Source organism: Tenebrio molitor, chromosome 6 (assembly GCF_963966145.1).
Source record: "Tenebrio molitor chromosome 6, icTenMoli1.1, whole genome shotgun sequence".
Taxonomy (NCBI): Eukaryota; Metazoa; Arthropoda; class Insecta; order Coleoptera; family Tenebrionidae; genus Tenebrio; species Tenebrio molitor.
The window spans coordinates 19,742,340-19,764,185 of record NC_091051.1 but is presented as its reverse complement, the minus strand read 5'-3'; the positions used below and the strand labels follow the sequence as shown (position 1 = coordinate 19,764,185).

At 35.9% G+C, this 21,846-nt stretch overlaps 2 protein-coding genes across 8 annotated transcripts in view; one reads left to right on the top strand and one right to left on the bottom strand.

The window, feature by feature from the left end:
- LOC138133671 (uncharacterized) overlaps window positions 1–21,846 on the bottom strand; it is a 43,005-nt gene that overhangs the window by 5,707 nt on the left and 15,452 nt on the right. For 2 of the 7 annotated variants that reach the window (XR_011160472.1, XR_011160471.1), the window contains 7 exons: window positions 18,068–18,197; window positions 8,026–18,010; window positions 4,986–7,965; window positions 3,067–3,286; window positions 2,932–3,016; window positions 2,727–2,873; window positions 2,536–2,665 (listed from right to left, as the gene is read on the bottom strand). Coding sequence is in view for 3 of the 7 variants with exons in the window: in XM_069051610.1 (XP_068907711.1) it covers window positions 2,536–2,665; window positions 2,727–2,873; window positions 2,932–3,016; window positions 3,067–3,164 (460 nt within the window). In the remaining 4 variants the exon portion in view is untranslated. Of the gene's footprint in view, window positions 1–2,535; window positions 2,679–2,726; window positions 2,874–2,931; window positions 3,017–3,066; window positions 3,287–4,856; window positions 4,878–4,985; window positions 7,966–8,025; window positions 18,011–18,067; window positions 18,198–21,846 lie in introns of those variants that run through there. The other 5 variants (XR_011160469.1, XR_011160470.1, XM_069051610.1 and 2 more) reach the window with 5 other exon arrangements.
- LOC138133670 (outer mitochondrial transmembrane helix translocase-like) lies at window positions 8,361–18,010 on the top strand. Its single transcript, XM_069051609.1, has 3 exons — window positions 8,361–8,497; window positions 8,548–8,852; window positions 16,239–18,010. Exons 1-3 carry the CDS (start codon window positions 8,378–8,380, stop codon window positions 16,909–16,911), a joined length of 1,098 nt encoding a protein of 365 aa, XP_068907710.1. The 5' UTR covers window positions 8,361–8,377; the 3' UTR covers window positions 16,912–18,010.

Here is a 21,846-nt window from a genome sequence, read left to right as displayed (position 1 = left end):
TGACATTAGATTCATTAGAATTTTACACTTTATTAAAACATGCTCTTGGAAATTTTTCTATTACTAAACACCGTTCACGTTGTTTGGCATAATGGAAGGCCATGATTTATTTTTTTAACGTTGGACAAACTGTTTGATTTCCGTCACGCAAGTGCCCTGACATGAGGACATATCAAAATGAACATACTATCCATTTATTAAACTCCCGCACTGTCAGTGTCAATTTTTTGACTTTTTTTTGGAGTGTACCTATGGTGACATACTGTCGCAATGGAAAATGCTTCATTGTAAAATGATCGTAAATATCATAACCTATCATCATGTTGTATGACATAATTGACATTAATTATTTAATTTTTTGCTTTGTTGACGTGGGCATAATCAGGCAGGGAAAATTTTTTGAATTTGTGACAATCTAACCAAATTTTGAAATGACATTGACGACCAGAATTTTTTGCTCTCGACAGTAGGTACATTTTCAGTTGCCTGTACGCAAAATCTAGTTATAAAAACGTCAACAAGAAAAGTTTGGTTATGTTAATGGAGTTAATTCTCTTCTTTACAAACAATAATTAACAATACCGTGCTTCTCTCTGGCCGTTAACAATATTCTTTTACGTTTCATATTTTCTTCTTGTTCAGCCATTTCGTGTAAGTAATACTTTGAATGAAAGAAAGCGAATTTATTAAACTTAACTTGAAATTTCAAATTTTTGCACCAACGTTAAAGTAAAAATTACTAGCCTCAGAAGGGCAGTGCGGCAACTTGCAAACACTTTGACAGTGCGGGAGTTTAGTAAATGGACAGTACGGTGTGATCAAGAATAACTGAGTCTGTTGGTATCAATTAAATTTGGCAAATTTGAAATTTACCATCAAAGGTTCATTTTTGTAATAGCATAAACATAACCGGCATAACCAAATAGTTATTTATTTAACGAATGCGTTTTGACAAGTTGTCACATTTATCAAAATTCGTTCACATAGGAGAAAATTCTCAAATTCTGACAGTGTCGAACAAAAAAATGTTTTTAATGCCGTCTCAAGTTAAAAAATTCAGTCAGCGCAAATTACGAGAGAAAAAACACCAGTACTTTTCAACTGTTTCATTGCCAACAGACTCAGTCATTGTTGATCACGCCGTACTATTCCGGACACGGAATCTTGGCCACAACTGATATTTCATTGACAAATATGTGTGAACTGGCCTTTATTGAATATAACCCAACTTTTGACTCGATAATGCCATTTCCCTGCTTTTTTGATGTCACGCGAAAAACTTCAAAGTGACTTTTAATAATTGTCACTTAAATGACACTAAGGATTGGTTTACATCATTTTTTTAGAAATGTCTAAAAAATGTTGGCCAAGATTCCGTGTCCGAAATAGTACCTAATATGTAGCTGAATTTCCCACCGTGTCAGAAGGGGTCATTCACGAAACTGGGTAAGGCTCGAGAAGACATTGCTAATTCAAAACCATGACTGATATTGTTGAATCATTGTAACTATTTGCTCAAGGCGGTCTCAAGTTACAGGCCAGGCCAGGACACTGGCTGTGTTGCCACATTCCCTGGTAGGCCATTCCATGACCTACGATGTTCCTAAAATTTTGAAACTAATTCGACCTTTAAAATAAATTTTGACAAGTCCTTGGTCAAATTCGTCAAATTGAATTAAAAATGCCATTTAAGTGTTGCATACCAAATTTGGAAAGAGATTTTAAAAATCGAAAACTGAAGAATTCGCAAAAGCAGCCATGCTTGTGCTAAACATTTTAGGGAAACAGATATCAATGGGGACCAAATGAAGCGACTCGTGCCAAACCCTGTGCCGACACCTTCTAATTACGAAGAAATTACACTTTGGGCAGAAATAATCAAAATTAGTAATGACAACACTTTCACTGGGGAAAATCTTTTGGCTTTAAAAACGAATGTTGAAACGAGACTGGGAAGCAAGTTACAAGAAATGGGGTGATTTGGGGAATGAGAACAAATTTGTTATATTTAAGTTGGAAATGCCCACCTCGCGTTACTTTATAATCAAACAGTTTCAATAGGCCGGAACACAGCAGAGCACGCAAAATATTATCAGTAAGGACTACCGTTATTTTTCTGACTCCAAGGTCGTTTAAAACTATGTATTACAATACGATAACGCATTTTTGAACTGTCATAAAATTAGATAACTGATATTTGATAAATGCAAATACAATGACAGATTTAGTGGATTTCGAATTTTTTCACTAAATGTTGGTGAAGCAATGTTGCCATACTGTGGTAGGCCATTCCATAGCACACTGTCTCTGGTCAGTGTCATAGCCTGGTAAATGAACATCGCCTTGATTTGCCCCTTACGGAGCAAAAAAATTGAGACATCACCAGTAGCAGTATATCCCACTATCAGCGACTAGTGACCCATGTGATTTGTATCTCACAAAATAATTAGGTATTTTTTAATCCTTCTTAATACATACATATCGTCGTAACTAGTTATGAAAAGTAAAATTAATGAGATAAAAGTACCTACTTACTTAAAACAACAGAACCATAAACAATGGCGTCTATACGGTGCCGTACCACACAAAAAATAATACTTGCGACAGTTAAGCATATTTCGATGAACTTCAGTAATATCCATGGCGTATGTTGTTTACGATCTTCCTATTAAGATAAACTAATTAATAGATATTTATGTTGGTTGCAAGTTAAAAATTGAACTAACTATTTTTAAGCCATAGTAGAGTTCATAGCTTAAGGCTGCTGACACAAAAACGTACAGATAAAGAAGTATTAGATTTTTCTCGTCCTTAAAATACCAGTGATCACCAAGTTCGCTTATGACAAAATGCATCGAAAGAACTGAAACGACCTAAAAAAAAAAACTCTGTTCAAAATACTCTGTCCTGATAAATACTACAAATCCGTACTAAACCCACGAAAGGTACCCTCAAATTGTACGACCTCCTATCTGTTGGGAAATGTTTATTGTAAAATGACTTAACACCTATCCACCTAAAAACCAAAAATAGAGGAATTGTGTCAAAGACTGTACAGTAACTTACTTTTTGGACAGCATTTGAATGTTGTCGCTTTTGTCGTTCATTTTTTGTTGCGTTACTTCACTGTGTTTGTCTACGTCGTTGTTTTGTTGAATTACCATATTTGGTTCGGGCGTTGGATCAGAAGTACAACTTGAAATGCCGGTGTATTTTCGGATGCGCTGAATTGGGGCACAGTAGGGGTTCGCTAAGCCTGTGATTTGGAAGACAACTTTGGATATCGCTACAATTTTTAGAGAAATTAAAAAAATCTGTAATATCTATATGTATGTATATCTATAATATTTTTTTATGAAAGTACAGGAATTGCGTTTTAAATGAAAAACGAGAATGCGAAAATATAAAGCTCGAAAGTTATTTATTGACGTTGCGTTCAAACATGACGTGCATAGCCATGTGCAGCCATATGGTTTAAATTACAACGAAATGTTTACCAAGAAACTGACTAAAAATTTAACATGAAAAAATAAGTTGTAAATGCTGTAATTTCTATACAAGTAGGTATACATATGTTCAAAACATTAAGTACTATCGCTGGTCAAAAAAAAACTCGTACAGCCAAAATTTTAATATTGTAAATCAAAGTCTACAACGTCAAACGTTATTGTCAGTGTCAAAGTCAATGTGAAAAAATGGGTTTAACTGAAATTCAAAAACAGACTAACGCACAACGTTTAAGAGACGGGATTTCGATACGGGCAATTGCTACTGAAGTTGGTGTTGATAAAGGTACCGTTTTATTGCCCAAACAAAAAATCAAACCTATGCATACATAACCTTTATTAAAAAAGCTATGTTTACACAACTCAAATTTTTAATTTTTGGATCTGTTGTTCCATCATCTGTGTACGAGTTTTTTTTTGGCCAGCGATGGTACTGTCGCGAACAAAAAATTCTGGTCGTCAATGTCATTTCAAAATTTGTTTATATTGTCACAAATTAAAAAATTTCCCTGTCTGATTATGCCCATGTCAACAAAGTATCAAAAAATGAGAAAAATGACAACTAATGTCATACAACATGATGATAGGTTATGATATTTACGACCGTTTTACAATGGAGCATTTTCCATTGTGTCAAAGCATTATTTTGACGATCAGTTTTTTTTTGCTCGCGACAGTACATGGAATTTTTAGCAACCAAAATTAATTGTGTTAAACAGCACATGGCGGAACTTAACTCGGTTACAAATTTTCTCGATCACAGATACAAACACGTATGCATTTATTCATCAATTTTCGATAAGTAGGTACAGTCGTTGACCAAATAAATTGGGACAATGGATATGCTTATGTGTATGTTTCACGTAAATGACGCACAGCGGGCATAACTTAATGTGCTGGCTCTTCGAGCTTACAAGGAATTAATACTGATTAATTCCCACGTACATCAAACGTGCTTGTTCACCCAATCAGAGCGCTTGCTTTCATCTAATAAAAAATGTTTATCCCCATAAAAACGTCCTACTACTCTGTCATCTGTGAAAAGTGATTAAAATTGCATGCTACTCCTGTCAGATTCTCAAATTGTGTTTTTAATAACTGTATTATAATATTATAAATAAATAATTACCTAACGTTAAAGTTTGTATTCTGGAATTAATCTTGCCAAAAATAACATGACCTAATTTTTTATATCTGATATTTGAGCATTTTTATTCAAAGATTAAACCCTAGAGCTAAAGCTAACGAGAATAAAAATGCCCAAAGTCAACTGGTAAAATTGTCAAAGCAAAAAGTTTTCGTGAAATAGAAAAATTTATCCGATTAAAAAATTAGGTCTTGTTATTTTACCTTCGAATAAACACTACTTGTCCTTCAAATTAGTGTAGGAAAGCCATGCAGAAAATCTTCTCGTATGAGAGATTGAGAGAACAACGATATGTTAGGTATTACGCATATAAATTAAAATGTAACACTAACCGGATGTAAATGTAGAGCTAAACCACTGTGTAAGAAACAATCTGTAAGAGAACTTTTTCCATTTAAATTTGAATTAATCTACGTCGGACTTGTTATTCTCAGAGGATTCGCTGGAAATCGGCTTCTTTCGTCATTATCGGGTTGCCATCGCGATTGCTTCTGTCATTGTTTTGTTTACGTACATTGTTATTTATCTGACACATGTTGGGCTTAAAAATAAAACAATCAGTGCTTACCTATAATACAGGAAGTTATGGAAGTCCACAGTCCACATAGAAAATGTAAGTACTGATACAGTCATAGAACTCTTCAAAACAACCAATATGCTCATATCATCTTTTTCGAAATACCTTGGTATCAAAGTCGAACGTAATAGCTATTTGTATCACAAGGCTAGGAAATGCCATTTTGCAAGTGCAAGCACGGTTTGTGGAGCAGAGGCGCCAACCGGGGCCCACAAGTGCGAGCACTTGCAAAACATTTTATAGCCGTGTAATACACAAAAATTTTTCGGCCGACAATTTATTTAAAGCAAAAAATAATAATTTTTGTTAAAAAATTACCGGATAGGGAATTTATTTTTCTTCCATTGGCAACATAAAGGATTCAAGAAGCGACTGTCACAACAAAAATCAACCAATTTCTCAAATATTCAAAACCGTGGTCGTCGTTTCTGTTATTCCTAACCCATTGCTTGATACCCCCCTCGGCCCCTAGGTACTGCTATACACAATGTACAGCTTACGATAAAGGATACAAATTTGCCCGACATCAATATTTTATACTTAAAAAATTGTACAAAAATGTTACATGACACTGACATTTTGTGCTGCCAACCTAAAATCTTTCATTAAAAATTCCTGTGCCGATTTTCTTGCCTAGGCAGGGAAATGCTAGTTTCCAGACGATTTAGACGAATGAAAAATCAGTGTTTCTAGACGCAGGCCGAAAAAATAATTTTGAATATGATTTTGGTAAAAACAAGTCTCAACTTCTTGATGTCCACCATGTGACACTCGCGTCGACACTAACAGCTAGCTCCTATGCGTTACAATTATAAGAGACATATTAGAATGAAATGACTGGTGTATAGTTTTCCCATTTATAATTTGGTTTTATGGCAGTCCAATTGTAATTATTAGGGACTGGGGTTGTGGTTTTGGCAATATACGTGAAGATATTGTAGCCTGGTCAGACAACAGATAGCAGACCTTCTTTTACAGTCCTAGGATTTATAGCGGTAGTTGCCTATTGTCGGGGTATTTAACTCCTTGACAACAGGGCTGGTAGTAAAACCAAATTAGAAATGGGAACACTATAACAAGAAGAATGTGAAAACGGTGTCGGAAAATGTTGTTTTGGCTTATTTAAGGAAAAATAAAAAATGTTGAAACGTTCAAGTTTATGAAGCACGTATTCAGTGTTGAAGCTCATGCTGAACATACTGGATGGCATTGATGTAACGAAGTTTCTGAATTTGGTATCTCAAAAAAAATTCAGGGTTTCAGACGAAAAAGTCTAAGGTATTGACACGAGACCAGATCAGTTTATTTTTGGAAAAAGCTAGTAATGAAATTAATTTATTATGGAAGGTAAATGTTAAGTTCTGTTATGATAAGTTGTATCATCTGCCCCTTTTTAGGTAAACAAAGATATACTCGTTCATCACTAGATAATTTTTACGATTTTCAAAGCTTCTAAATTCTCTATTATGCAGGATTAGATATTGGTGGTAGTGAGTGATCTTGTACTTTGTGATAATATGTACGATTCAAGGTAGTTTTCATGGCAATTTAATGCATACATTTCAAAATAATTGACCTATTAAATGCCACTTTCAAAGACCGTCAAATTAGAAAATAAGTCCAATAGAATTTTTTAAACATTTTTCTGACATTGACGGTAATCTCTTCTACACTGTAGTGCACCGTTAGTGCGCCATTTTTGGGACACCTGTAATATTAAACAATGATTTCATAATTATTACTTTATTTTATTTACAATCTTGTTATGCATTTGTCAAGTGTAGACAGACTTAGCCTATCACTTGTTACATGAGCACTTTGCTCACATTTTCGATAAAATTGTGATAATATGGCGACTGTTAGACCCAACCCTGTCTAGTTGAGTTTTCAAAGCTGCCCAAAGAGGAAGTATTGGTATATTCGAAAAAAGATTGACAGTTTATTTTTGAAGCCTTTCCCTTGTACCAGCGTTACAAACATAAGCATTTTATTAATCAAGCGACAAACCTTGTGACATACAGATGTAGTGAGCATTTTGTTGCTTCCATGAATATGAGCTTTTTTTTGCTTTGGCATTTCGTTAACGCACAAGAGCTTTTGGAATTTACAACTAAACTACCTGTAAAACTAAATGATCCTGTTATTGATGCGGGAACATAATTGTATGTGTCAACTTTAAAAGATGCCATCAACAGATATCCAAAAATTCCTTTCACGAATACACTTGGAATTCGTTTCTTCATCAGTGTTAAATATGATAAAATTCGATGTAGGAATACACTTACAGGTACATACATACTTACACTTACAGGTAAGAAATCGGTCATTTTTGCCCGTTGGGTGCCACCAAATATTTGGCTGAGGTTATTTAATACCCCACCATAATTACCGGATGGGGTGCTTTAAGATCTGTTTCTTTGTTGGTGTGATTGATGATTTTAGTCAATATTTCTATTAGGGGTAAAAATACTATACTCCTACAATGAAAATTTGCCGCTTTCGTAATTTATGGTGCTTTGCCTTTACAACTTAACCCAACATTTAAAATGAATGCCCTATAGTACTTTATTTAACTCCGTTCACACGGGAGAAAATTCTCAAATTCTGTATCGAACAAAAAAAAAATCCACTACGTCATTGTTTATTACTGATTTTGAGATACAAAAATACAAAATTCACAATACTTTCCATTTGTCTTATTAATGTTGCTTGATGGCCTGCTTATGAGTTTGGCACTAAAAATAAAAAATAAAATAAAAATTAAAGAAAAACCAAAACATGTAAGATATACTCACAAAATACGTGAAAACGTTGTCGACAACAGTTTTAATAATTTCACAGGCGCCTGCAATTAAAGCCGCTGCACACATTGCAGGTATTCCCATATTTCCTGATGTTAAACCTGCGACTTACTTGTTGAATCGATGAAAAGGTATCTATCAACAGGTCTGGTCTTGGACATCGTGAAATATGGAGGTGGGACATCAAATATTTGAAAAGTGAAGGTTACGGATTATATGCAGTTAACAGGGATTTCTAGAAATTTTAAACAAACATCAGAGACACTGAAAAAGAAATTACCTCATCGTACTTCTTCTTGCAACAAGCTCAAGTGTGCATAAAAAGATTCTTATATTTTCCTCAATTATGTTGAATATAACAGTAATTACTAATACACTTGTGATTGGTTTTGTTTTAATAATTGGAATAGCCGCAGGTGTCAAAATATTCGCTTCAAAACAAGAATTGGCAAACACCAAAAAGAAGGTATGTAACAATTAATAAATTTATGTTTATTTTATCTTTCTTATTGTTAGTCGCAAAGATTGCTCTCGGCTCTTGGTTTTGGAGAACTGTTACACAGTTTAAATGAGTACGAACTTATCATAGCTTCCCAGTTAGTGAATCCTTCAGAAATTGATATCACCTTCGATGACATAGCTGGTCTAGATAATGTAATTGATATGATTAAATCAAATATCATTTTACCTTTACTGATGCATCCCATTATTAAGAAAAAATCACCCTATTTCCAACCCCCGAAGGGAGTTTTGTTGCATGGTCCTCCAGGATGTGGCAAAACGATGATAGCGAAGGCAACGGCTAAAGAAGCAAAAGCAAAGTGAGTATCTGTCTTAATAAAAGTTACATAAACCGATATTGGGATCCACCATTGAAGACGAAAACAGTCTTTCTGCCCTTTTTCATCGTTCATTAAAAAGTCTAGAATCAGTAATTAGCAATAACACTATGCTTTGATTTTTTATAGGCTTGAAAATATGCATTTTGCACATTTCTTTCGTTTTCGTCAATTATTTCAAATAACAAGTACAAAGTTAATTCGACTAGAATTGAAAATCAGGTACTCACGATTGAACTTCTAGTATTTGCTTTGAAACAAATACATTTTGTTAAAAAAGGCTTTTACAAAATTTTCAGATTCAAAATGTTAAGTTATTGTTAATTTTGTGTTAAGTGGAGGTCGGTAAGTAATTTTGATGCAAAAAAGACAATAAAGAAATTTCTTTAAATGAAACATGAATGTTCACATAAGGAAAATGTACAGATATTGTTGCGGCGTTGTACCGCAGGAAAAGAATTGTTGATTTTTAAATATTTAATAACTTCCAAACAATAACATTAACAAAGTATAAGTAAATGATTGTATAAAAATGGTTATGTCTGTTTGAATTTGTTTGACTGATCTGATGTATCTGCCTTGTCCTGTGGGATGTGTCTCGCTTTTTAAGAGAGGGTGGTGGGGTGCGGTCCTCCCTGGTCAGGTACCTAAACTAACGGTACAGGTCGGTCCTGTACATTCCTGCCCCCCTTTGAACAGTCCTGTTCAAAATCTTCGGTCGGAAAGGGACATATCCTGTTCGTGGCTCTCGTCACAATTCCTGTGGATGTTTTGATGGTTGCTGTTCGTATCAGTCCATCTGGTCCAGGGTGTACCTCGAGAATGACACCCATACGCCAGCACAGGGGATGAAGATTTTCTTCCTTTAGGAGGATGGGAGTTCCTGCTTGTAGAACTTCTTGTGATCGTTGACGCCACTTGTTTCGTTGTTGGAGTGTGTTCAGATGTTCCTTGCTCCACCGTTTCCAAAAATGTTGAGTCACCTGTTGAACTCTTTGCCATCGTGAGAGGAGATTTTCCTTAATTAATGTTAAATCTGGTTCACTGTTTGATGTGAGTCTGCGTCCTATTAGGAAGTGTCCAGGGGTTAACGGGGAAAAGTCGTTTGGGTCACTGGATAATGGGGTTATAGGTCTGGAGTTTATACACGCTTCGATTTGTACCAATACTGTTAGCATTTCTTCATATGTAAACAGTGCATTGCCTACAACCCTTTTTAAATGAAATTTTATTGCCTTAATGCCGGCTTCCCAAAAACCTCCGCGGTGTGGAGAACGAGCAGGTATAAAGTGCCATTGTATATTCTGTTGCTTTAAAGACTGGATGATTTCGTTTTGAAAGTTTGCTGATGTAAATAATTTTGTTAATTCCCGGTTTGCTGCGGTAAAATATGTTGCGTTATCTGAATGAATTGAGGAGACCTTTCCTCGTCTAGCCATGAAGCGTTTTAAAGCAGCTAAAAATGCCTCACATGTGGCATCTGTAACTATCTCAATATGAACGGCTTTTGTTGCAAAACATTTGAAAAGAGCAATATAAGATTTTGTTGTTTTTTTGCTTCTGCGGTTACCCTCTTTTATTAAAATGGGACCTGCATAGTCCACGCCGCAGTGTGAAAATGGCATCGACGGTGTTACCCGTATTGAAGGTAAATTTCCCATTAACTGATCTGTTGTTTGAGGGTTTACTTTAAAACAGGTATGGCACTTGTATATTAAGTTTCGCACAACTGACCTGGCTGATAATGGCCAATATTTTTCGCGAATTGCCGTAATTGTGGCTGATGGCCCTGCGTGTAGTTCTTTTTCATGTTGATCTAAAATTATTAATTTTGTTATATGATGTTTAGATGGTAAAACGATTGGGAATTTTTGGTCATAATTTATGTGTGCATTAATTAATCGACCACCAACACGAATTATGCCGTTATTGTCTAAAAATGGATTTAGATTTAACAGTTTGCTGGACCTTTGTACTGGCTGGTTTTTCGTTAATTCTTTCAGTTCTGATTCAAATTCTTGTTTTTGTACAAGTTTGATTATCATGTTAGCAGCATTATTTAATTCAGCGACGGTTAGTGTTTTATCAGTTTGTTTTAAGTCATTTTTGGATGAACAATTTTGTATAAATCTCAGGCAATATGCAAGAATTCTTTGTGTTTTTGCAAAAGAAGAGTATTTTGTTAGGAATGGAAGTTCTAATTTAACCGATACCGCTAGAACTTTGTTGTTGGTACGTTTCTCTGAATCATTTGTTTTCGTTTCATCAGGTAGTGAGTTTGGCCACTCGGTTTTGTGATTTGACAGAAAAGATGGGCCATGAAACCAAAAGTGATTGTCGATTAAATTTTCTGGAAGCACACCTCTCGAAACTAGGTCTGCGGGATTGTTTTTCGAACCAATATGATGCCAATTGTCGACTTCAGTTAGGCGTTGAATTTCCGCTACCCGATTTGCTACGAATATTTTCCAAGTATTTGGCGATGAGTTAAGCCATGATAAAACGATAGATGAATCGGTCCAAAAAAAAATTGATTGAAATTCTAGATTTAATGTTGACAAAATTTTGTTAACCATTCGCGCTAGGAGTACTGCCGCGCACAGTTCTAGCCGCGGTAAAGTTATGATTTTAAGCGGAGCCACTCGTGATCGAGAACATAAAAGTTCGGTATTGTATGTATTGTTTGTTTCATCGCATGTTCTTATGTATATGCATGCACCATAGGCGGCCATTGAAGAATCACAAAACCCATGCAATTCAACTTGATTTTGTGCATTTGATATTATTTTTCGGGGTATTTGCAATGTATTTAGCATGTGCAGCTGATCTGACAACTTCATCCATTTTTCACGTATATGAATTGGGAGAGGATCATCCCAATCAAGCTTAAGTGCCCACATTTCTTGAATGAGAATTTTTGCTTTTACAATGACAGGTGAAAGTAATCCTAAGATGTCATAAATTTGAGCAATAGTTGAAAGTACGGACCTTTTTGTCGGACATTCTTTGAAGTTTGCATTTACGGTATATTTCAGAGTATCGTTTTTACAGTTCCAGACTAATCCTAAGGTTTTAACTTCATGTTTATGATCAAGCTTGACTGTAGAATTTGTACCTGTTTCATGAGCAGGTAAAATTTCTGAATAATTCGAGGCCCACTTTTGTAGTTGGAATCCTCCTTTACTTAATGCGCTGATTAGCTGATTTCGTAGTTCGATTGAATTTGAAATTGTGTTAGTTCCTGTCAACAAATCATCTACGTAAAAATCTTTTAGAATTACTGGACTGGCTAACGGAAAATTGTGTTGTTCGTCTATGGCTAATTGTTGCAGACACTTAGTTGCTAGATACGGCGCTGATGCCGTTCCATAAGTAACAGTTTTCAGTTCATAAATGTTGACAGATTTCCTTACATCATCACGCCACAAAATGCGTTGAAATGCGGTGTCGCGTGGATCAACCCAGATCTGGCGATACATCTTGACAATATCGCACGAAATAGCAACTTGATGAGTTCGAAATCTGGTAATAATTGAAAACAGATCCTGTTGGACTGTGGGTCCAACCATCAACATATCATTAAGACTGATTCCGGTGGTAGTTTTGGCGGATCCGTCAAAAACTACTCTGACCCTTGTGGTGGAGCTTGATTCTTTAATTACCGCATGATGCGGAAGGAAATATTGATTGGCATGACTGTTGTCCTCTGGCACATATGGTGAAACTAACATCATGTGTTCTAAATGCAAATATTCATTCATGAAAGTTGTGTAATCGCGTTTTAACGTTGGAATTTGATGAAGCCGTTTTTCAACTGAATAAAACCGCTTGAGGGCCATTTTATTTGATGGTCCCATTAGTAACACGTCACCCTTGAATGGTAATCGAACAACAAAACGACCATCGCTACCTCTCCTGACCGTTTCTGCGAAGTGTTTTTCGCAGGCAAATTCGTCTGCTGATAACGGTGGTTGATTGTCGGTTTGCTCTTCGAGTTGCCAAAATTTTGTCAATTGATTAGAAAGTTCGACGTCTGGGTTTTTATTGGAGGTAAAGCCGACAAAGTGTTTGCCGCTGTTATTTTGACCATTTATGATTTTGCCTGTGACGACCCATCCTAAAAGGGTGCGTCGTAAATAAATCTGTTTGTTGAGAATGTCGATTGCTTGGGAAAAACCTATTATCCTCCAGAAAAATTCTGCACCAATTAACAAATCGATTTTATCGCATTCATTAAAATAAGGATCTGCGAGATCAATGTTATCGGGAATGTTCAAATTGGCTCGCGAGTATGTTTGATTTGGAAATTGTTCTGTAATTTTTGGTAATATTAGGCAGTGCATTTTTAACGCAAACGAGTTGTAACATGACTTTATGGAAACATTTGCTGAATATTTCACGCGAGTTTCTATTTCACCTACACCTGATATAGGAAGATTGATATGATTGGTTTTAAGCGAAAGTTTTTTACACATATTGCTCGTTAATATGTTACTTTGAGACCCGCAGTCTAAAACTGCTCTACAATTATGATAGTTACCGGCGGAATCTGCTATTTTAACAATTGCTGTGGCCAGCAAGACAGTTGTTTTGTTCGAAATTGATAAGGTTAAATTGTCGTTAGCTGACGTGGATTCTGAAAGATGAAGTAGAGTGTTGTGTTTTTGTTGACATTCTCGACAGGTATTGACTGACTTACAAGCAGATGCAGTGTGATTTAATTTGAAGCAATTTCTGCATGCTTTTAAATTGTTTATGGTTTTGATTCTGTCTGATGTGGATAAGTTGAGAAATTCTGGACATTTAAAGACCATATGTGACTCTGATTTGCAATGTATGCATGATTTATTGATGACTGTTTGAACAATTTGATGTTTTGACTGATTAGTTTGCTTGTTGTAGTTTGTTTTTTGTTTCTCATTGTGTTGACTTGATTTGTCGTTTTTGGACATACACTCTAAAAGTTCGCACCGTTTTCCCAAAAACTCAAGTAAATCCTTTAATTTTGGAATGTCTGTGTTTAATTTGGTTTGCCATTCTTTTCTCGAAGTGTAGTCTAATTTTTCGCAAATTAGAGGGACAATTAGGCAATCCCAATGATCTACCGCTTGTTTTTGTACCCTTAATGCTTCTATGTTAGTTGTGATGTCATTTAACAGTTTTCTAAGCGATACATGATTTGCTTTGGAAATAACTGGACTATTGATGATTGCTAGAACGTGCTCTTGCGCAATTAATCGTATGTTATTATACCGTTTTATTAATAACTCGTATGCTGCATTATAATTATCTGTCGAAATTGTGAGAGATTCAATTGTCGCTGAAGCTTCCCCTTTTAAACACGATTTTAAATAGTGAAACTTCTGGCAGTTATTTAAATTTGCATTGTTATTAATTAATGAATTAAACGTGTCATAAAACGGCAACCATTCAGTGTAAGACCCAGAAAATTGTGGTAAATTTAGGGCTGGTAATTTGACGGCTAATTCTGGTGACGATTGATTGTTACCACCGCTGTTATTATGAGAATTAGACGCACTGGGAGATTTAACTTTGCTGGTCAAGTTTTTAATTTTAGCTACTGTATTGTGATACTGAATCTCTACTTCTTCCCGAGTGTTATCGTCCTCCTCGAACTCGAACTGTTCAATTTCATCCTGATACTGTTCAAATTCCTTAAACGCGTTTTCTAAATGTGGTATTCGACTTTCTAATTGACATAGATCGTCACCGTCTTTAAAGGATTTGACAAAACTTTCAATTCTCGTAATTTTTGATTTAACAGTGGTTCGTTTCCTTTTCCAACCCGGGAGATCGATGGTCATTTTGAATTTGATTGATTAGATACAAATTACGCGAAGAAATGCACCGTTGTAGTGATACAAATTTAGCATGCACGGAAAATGTAGGAAGGTTTGATGGAATTGACAGACTCACGTTTTGATGCTCTGTGATGCGATGGCGATTGACGACACGACAGTGGTGCTTGGATTCTTGAATGTAATTATAATGTTTATTGTTGAAGTTGATGCTGAATGTTGATGCTTCTGAAGATGAATCACGGATTCGACTTCCTCGTTGGCTGATCACGGATCGCACTTTTTTGATTGTCTGGATCACGGATCCGACTTTCTTCAATTTGTTGACACTGGATCACGGATCCGGCTCGATTGGACCAAAATGTTGCGGCGTTGTACCGCAGGAAAAGAATTGTTGATTTTTAAATATTTAATAACTTCCAAACAATAACATTAACAAAGTATAAGTAAATGATTGTATAAAAATGGTTATGTCTGTTTGAATTTGTTTGACTGATCTGATGTATCTGCCTTGTCCTGTGGGATGTGTCTCGCTTTTTAAGAGAGGGTGGTGGGGTGCGGTCCTCCCTGGTCAGGTACCTAAACTAACGGTACAGGTCGGTCCTGTACAGATATGATTTGATGTTTTATTTAATTTATAACTACCAAAACAAACAATTCAGTTGTATGATACAATAGTAACGATATGCTGTAAAGGTTTGGCAAATATTGGTTTTTCCTAGAAAAATTAAATATTTCTTATTTGTTTAATTGTTAATCGTTAACTGAAACTCAGTAATTTACATTTGTTGAGTGCTTACTAATCTGCGCTAATATCTAAGTAAACATTACAGTCACTAGTCTGTTTTACTCAACACATTTATTGTTTGTACAGTTCGAGACACGAAATTTCGTGCATCACTGTCAATATAGGTACTGCCCAAAAATATATAATAGGCTTTATATTATTAACCTCAATGACTGACATGCGAATGACGTGAACAGAAAAAATATTTCAAAATTTAACTTTTAAATGTCACGTTGACATGCTCGAAATTCCGCGTCCCGAACTGTACATAAAATTTAATTTTTTTTAATTTAGATAAATGATTAATCTGTCTCTCTTCTGTTAATTAATAAATTGTACCGATAAATACCATAAATAGAACAATATTAAATTAATTTAATATTAAAAGTAATTTTTTAGAAAACATTTTATGTGATGAAAAATTGCCAAAATTTTAACAGTATTTTGAATTAGTATCTCGTATTGTCAAATTAAATCTTTTAACACGTACATATGACAACCGACAAAAACACAACATGGAAGTAACAAAACAATTTGGTTGTCATGGTGACCATAGCACTCCCCATCATTGAAAATATCCCAATTTAACTACATATTATATTATAAAAAAAATAAGCACACATATAATTTCAAGATATTTATTAAAAAAATCATAATGAGTCGCTTTTTGTGCCCGTCAATGTACATTGCACTGGTCTCTCGACCCATTTTTTCTAAATAGGTCTACTTTTGTAAAAACAAAAATTGATTTTGTTCTTGCAGTTTCCTCAACATAGAAGTTCCCAAACTGACTAATAAATGGTACGGCGAATCCGAAAAACTGGCGTTAGCTGTGTTCACCCTAGCCGAAAAATTACAACCTTGCATCATTTTCATCGACGAAATTGACACTTTCTTGCGTTCGAGGGACGAAGATGGACACGAAGTTACCAACATGATGAAAGCCCAATTTATGATCTTGTGGGATGGACTCTACTCTCGGAAAGACAGTACCAGCGTGATGGTTTTAGGTGCAACCAATCGACCATCTGACGTCGACGAAGCCATTCGTAGAAGGATGCCGGCGATGTTTGAAATTCCCCTTCCGAATCGTAAACAAAGAAAGGCTTTACTAAAATTTATGCTGAAAAATGAGACACTCGATGGAGATGTTGATGTGGAGAAACTAGCTGAGTTAACTGAACATTTTTCGTCAAGTGATCTGAAGGAGCTTTGCCGAAATGCTGTTTTTACTCCAGTAAGGGACCTTAGTTCTGAAATTATGAAGCTCATGATTGAAGATAGAACTTGCGATCCAGAAAAGTTATCAGATTTGTTTTCAAAGCTCAGGAATATTAATAACCAAGATTTTCAGTCGACTTTAGTGCGCATGAAAGAAAATAAGGTTGTTTGTGACAAAGTTACCACTTCTTGCACACATCATCATGTGAATTAATATTTCAACTCTCTATTTTATACAGGTGTGTCAGAATTCCACCGACAAACTTTCAGGGCTGATTCTATGATCAAAAGTAGGCATTAACTTTTAATACATATGGGGTAAAAAATGCTTAGTTTGCAAGATAATCGACAAAAAACGTAAGAACAATTACGATCTGAATCCTATGGATTTTTTTTTATTTATCTGTGCATTGAACAATGGGGGGACGGGGACGAAATTTTACATTTTTTGTAAATTGTACATAGCTCCTTTTTATGTTTGTACCTACGTCATCAATAAATTCCACACGATTGCTTTTGTTGCTGGTAAAACTTTTTAGTCGATTATCTCGCAAATTAAGCGTTTTTTTATTTCATACGTATTAAGAATTTTATAGTTATTTTTAATCATAGAATCAGCCCTGAAAGTTTGTCGGTGGAATTCTGACACACCCTGTATATACACTATTGGTGTAACATTGTGACATCTTCAATTACATAGGTCCGGTTGTATAAAGCGATGTCAAGTCGTTGTTAAAGTTAACATAATGTCAAGCGATCTGATTGGAGGATATTTAACATTTTATTTGAATCAACCAATCAACTTGGCGGATTTCCGACTTGACGCGTTGTTATCTGACCTGATGTTAACTGAGCTTTATACAACCGGGCCATAGTTGATGTAGGTGAATAGATGTAAAGATTAATCACAATTGAATTTATAATTTAAGTTTAAACTATGTCTAAAACGACTTGATCCAACTTTTATTTCTCCTTTAATTAACTGCTTAATTAAAACGCACAAAATTTGTTGGGAATTTTATAATTAACTTGTAGTAATCTGTTTAACACTTGATTCACACATAATAAATAAAATATCGTTAACAAATAAGTTAATTAATACTAGAAGACAGAGATATTAATACATTTCTATGAACAATGGAATACTTATTGTCGTAAGTTCACAGCCGAATGAGGCACGTATCTTCAAAAAGGTTGAACTATTGAGAACATTCTCTTGAATGAGTAATTTTACGTCTTTGTGCCTCTCTGATTGACAGACTTACAATGGCGACAAAACTGATACACTGTAAACCAGAGGTACCATCCCAAACCTGCAAGAATATGAACATATTTAACTAATAAAATCAGTAATAAACATGAATACTTACAAATAAAAAGAATGTTGACTACAAACTGTGAAATGTAACTAAACCGGGAGTACTTTAGTGTATAGTAAGATACGATTGCGAACACGGGGAAGCAAACGATTAACCAAGGCAAAACGTATATGGAATTTCCCTAAAAATTTAATTGTGAGTTACCTATGTAAAGTAAATAAAGAGGAATATCACAAGATTTACAGTAATTTTCAGTATGGAACGCTCATCAACAGTTTAGTGAGTAAATTCTACGGTGCCATAAAAATAGTCAAAGTAGGCTATAACTAAGAAAACCCTATGATGATAGTAAGAATTCGAATGGCTGTAGATGAAGTTGCTTTCCTAGATTCCTTCGAATTATCTACTATCTTGGCTGTTCGTTTATTTGGTCTTCAGTTTCAGTTTTCTTTAAATAATTCGACAGTTTTCCTTACAACGTCGTCGAGTGATTGGCTGTTTGATACTCTATAGCTTACTGCTACACTACTGCTTATTTACCTAAGTCGAACAGACTATAGGAAAAATGGAAAAAAGTACATATTTGCAAAAACAACTAAAACGAGGATAACTTCTGGTGAAATTATTTATAACTGTTAGCTTTTAATCTTAAAAGCTTAAATAATAATGCGTCCGCACTGATCGAGGCGCGTAGTCAATCTGCAGGGGTGCGGTCCGCACTTAAGAATGTGTAAGACTAGCACTACTATACAGAATCACCACTTGGACACGTAATGCGGTACGTCTTGGCGCTAACAATAACGATGAATGAAAAAAATTGGTACCTACTGTTACGATTTAAATTTCGCGGTAAATCGTAAAGGCTAGAAGGTTCGAGAACGTTCCAGAACGGGCTCTCGGACCCCGACTTCCGGTGCCGGCCGCGACCAATTTTGCGAGAGGAGGGGAGAAGATATAAAGGTGGAACAGACGCCATGTTAGAGGTTCTCGACTAGTACCTACTCGTGAGAGGTTTGCGACCGATCCGTGTGTGAGTGTTTGTGTTCAAAGGGGGAGATTAGGGGGTGTTTTCTCAGTGCAACAGGTGCTGGCGAACCCGTGGAGGAAGACCGAAACGGCTGGGAATTCGTTCAAGAGGAACTCCAACCGTACGTTGCGGCGGATTTAGGCTTCCTTCACGAGGGTCAACGACCCTACGCGTCAGCGGATCATTTTCGCCACCCTGTTGGGCCGGCGTCATCCCCCAGGATCCCACCAGAGAGCAGGACCTCACACCGGACTGTCCCTGGCCGAGGAACCCGAGTCCAGGAGCAACTCGTATCTGGCAAGGTCCTTCAGCGTTTTATTCCTTTTCTGTCCGCCATATTGGCATTTCTTTTATATAGTTCGCGCTATCAGACCTGAAGTGACCTCGCCAGAAACGACGCGCCAGCTGGCTCTCGGAGGTTTTTATCTTTATCACTTTTCATTATATTTTTTTTTACATCGGGGCTAACTCTTACTTACTTTCGCTTATTCTTAGGAAGGGTCGAGGGGAGGAAGGACCCCGAGGACTTTCCGAGGATACGGACGGCGTGATAGACCAGCGGCGGAAGAGGGACTCGGAGGACCTTCCTCCAGCTCACTCTTCCTGGGACTCTCATTGGATTTCAAGCCTCAGGCCCGGTGTAAGGGATGTTTCATTTTTAAATTCATTAAATTGTTTAACCTTGAATATAGCCTGGTAGAACCGGCACTTTTTGTAAATTTTACTAGCTGTTAAGCGCCTTCAGCGTATCATTTTGGATCACTTCATTTCCCATAAGTTCACTTCTTAACATTACATTTTGAATTGTTAATCTTGTTTAATTTTTTTGTCGTAAGAGTCAATGCTTTAACTTGGTTTTTGGAGTAACGTTTTGAGTTATATCCTGGTATCTCCTTTATTAGAATACAGTGTATCGCCCGCAGTGGCATCTAGGTTGGATTTATTTTGTTAATTTGTCTCGCTGTATATCCAAGAAACGAGGATTAAACTTAGTTATTAATATCATCTGTGTTTCTGTCCAACACCTGGTATAACACCGTGTTTGTAAAGCATCATTTGTACTTTTCTACAGTCTTGCTCTCTTAAAATAAGGAACTTACGATTTACGGTAGTGGTATTCTAATAACAAAATTGTAGTTCAATGATGCGTTTGATACAAAAAATCGATAAGTTTGATACTATGGTCCAATTTTTACCCTTTTGCGATGACGTCATTATCTAGTAACTTTACGTATGTTTGAGCTAGGATCAGAAACAAATTTGAATTGATCATAAATAACTATGTACAGAGTGATCAACAAGGACTGAAGCTGTTGGCAACAATGACAACATGATGAAAATTTCAGTGAAGTTGGTAGCATTACATTTTCAGTTGTCAATTTTGACGGGCAAAATTAAACTTCAAAATCAAGTGTCATTTTTGTATCAATTTATTAATGAAAATGGTTTTTACACTAGAGCAAGACATTTTTATTGGTATGGCGTACTTTCGGACTGGAAATTTTGATGCTGCTAACGATTGGCAGTATTCCACGGAGCACGGACAATACATTGCACCAATTTCAACAAATGTTCCCCGAGCCAGTTGGTACTTTGGGCGGCGCGGTACCTTAGTCGCGTTTAGGCAGCATTGCACGAGATTGGTGCAACGTTACCTACAAACAGGTGATGTGAAAAAGGCAAAACCTACTGGTAGAACATCTACACTTACAGAAGATGTATTTGAGAATGTTCGAGGTAGAATGGAACAAAGCCCTCGAAAGTCAGTGCGAAAGCTTTCACTTCAAACAGACGTGATTCTTATGTAAAACACACGCATCCAAAGTTCTTTGTTGGGCACGTTTAATGCAGGTCCTAATAATCCTTACCATTAAAAATCCCTTCATTCCTTTTCCTTACTTTACAGGCTTGTCATATGGAAGTTGCCTAACCATTTAAAAGAAGAAATTAAAGTTCCACCCTTACAAATTTTCCCGGATCTAATCCCTGCATCCCACAGACTTTCAGCTCGAAAATAATAACGCATAAAACATGTATCTGTTTCTCAGGAGGGGCATGCGGGCACGGCCTGTCGCTTTTATGAATATCGAAACAGTAGGCCATTATTAAGTACAGCTAATTACGTTTTATACTGTTTTTGGTCGTTTTGTACTTATCGTGTTTTAAAACTACCAACTCGTAACATAACCTAAATTTTTTGACATTCACAACTTGCAGCGGGTGCCAACACTGACGCACAAAAAAATTTCATACTTTGGGAATATTTTGCTGTCATTTGCTGCCAACAGCTTCAGTCCTTGTTGATCACGCTGTATAATGTTTCAAATGTGTTGACAATTGCTTCGAAAGGTTATGTTTGTACCTAATCAATGTAATAAGTGAAAGAAATTTAAAATTGTCAAATTGACAGGACAATAAAATAACCTCAAAAGGGTAAAAATTGGACTATAATATTAATAACCAAAAAAATCCATCAAATATCAAAACTTGACAGTAGTTATCAAAAATCGAACATGGCCTTTAGTGTAAACTTTTCTCTCATTTTGGCCAATCAACGACGGGAAAATAGTCCCTATGCTATTCTATACTGCATAATTAAACGGAATAGACTGTAAATCAATTACGGAATTGACAACAAGACGAATATTTAATAACGAAACGTCATATGACAGGACCTGACGCCAATCTAACAAAAATATCTTGGCCTGCTGCGTGTTTAAAACAATCGTGAATGGCTAATACCTCCCTTATTTATCGGAAGATTTTAATTATCTATACACCAAATTAAATGATTGTTAATAAG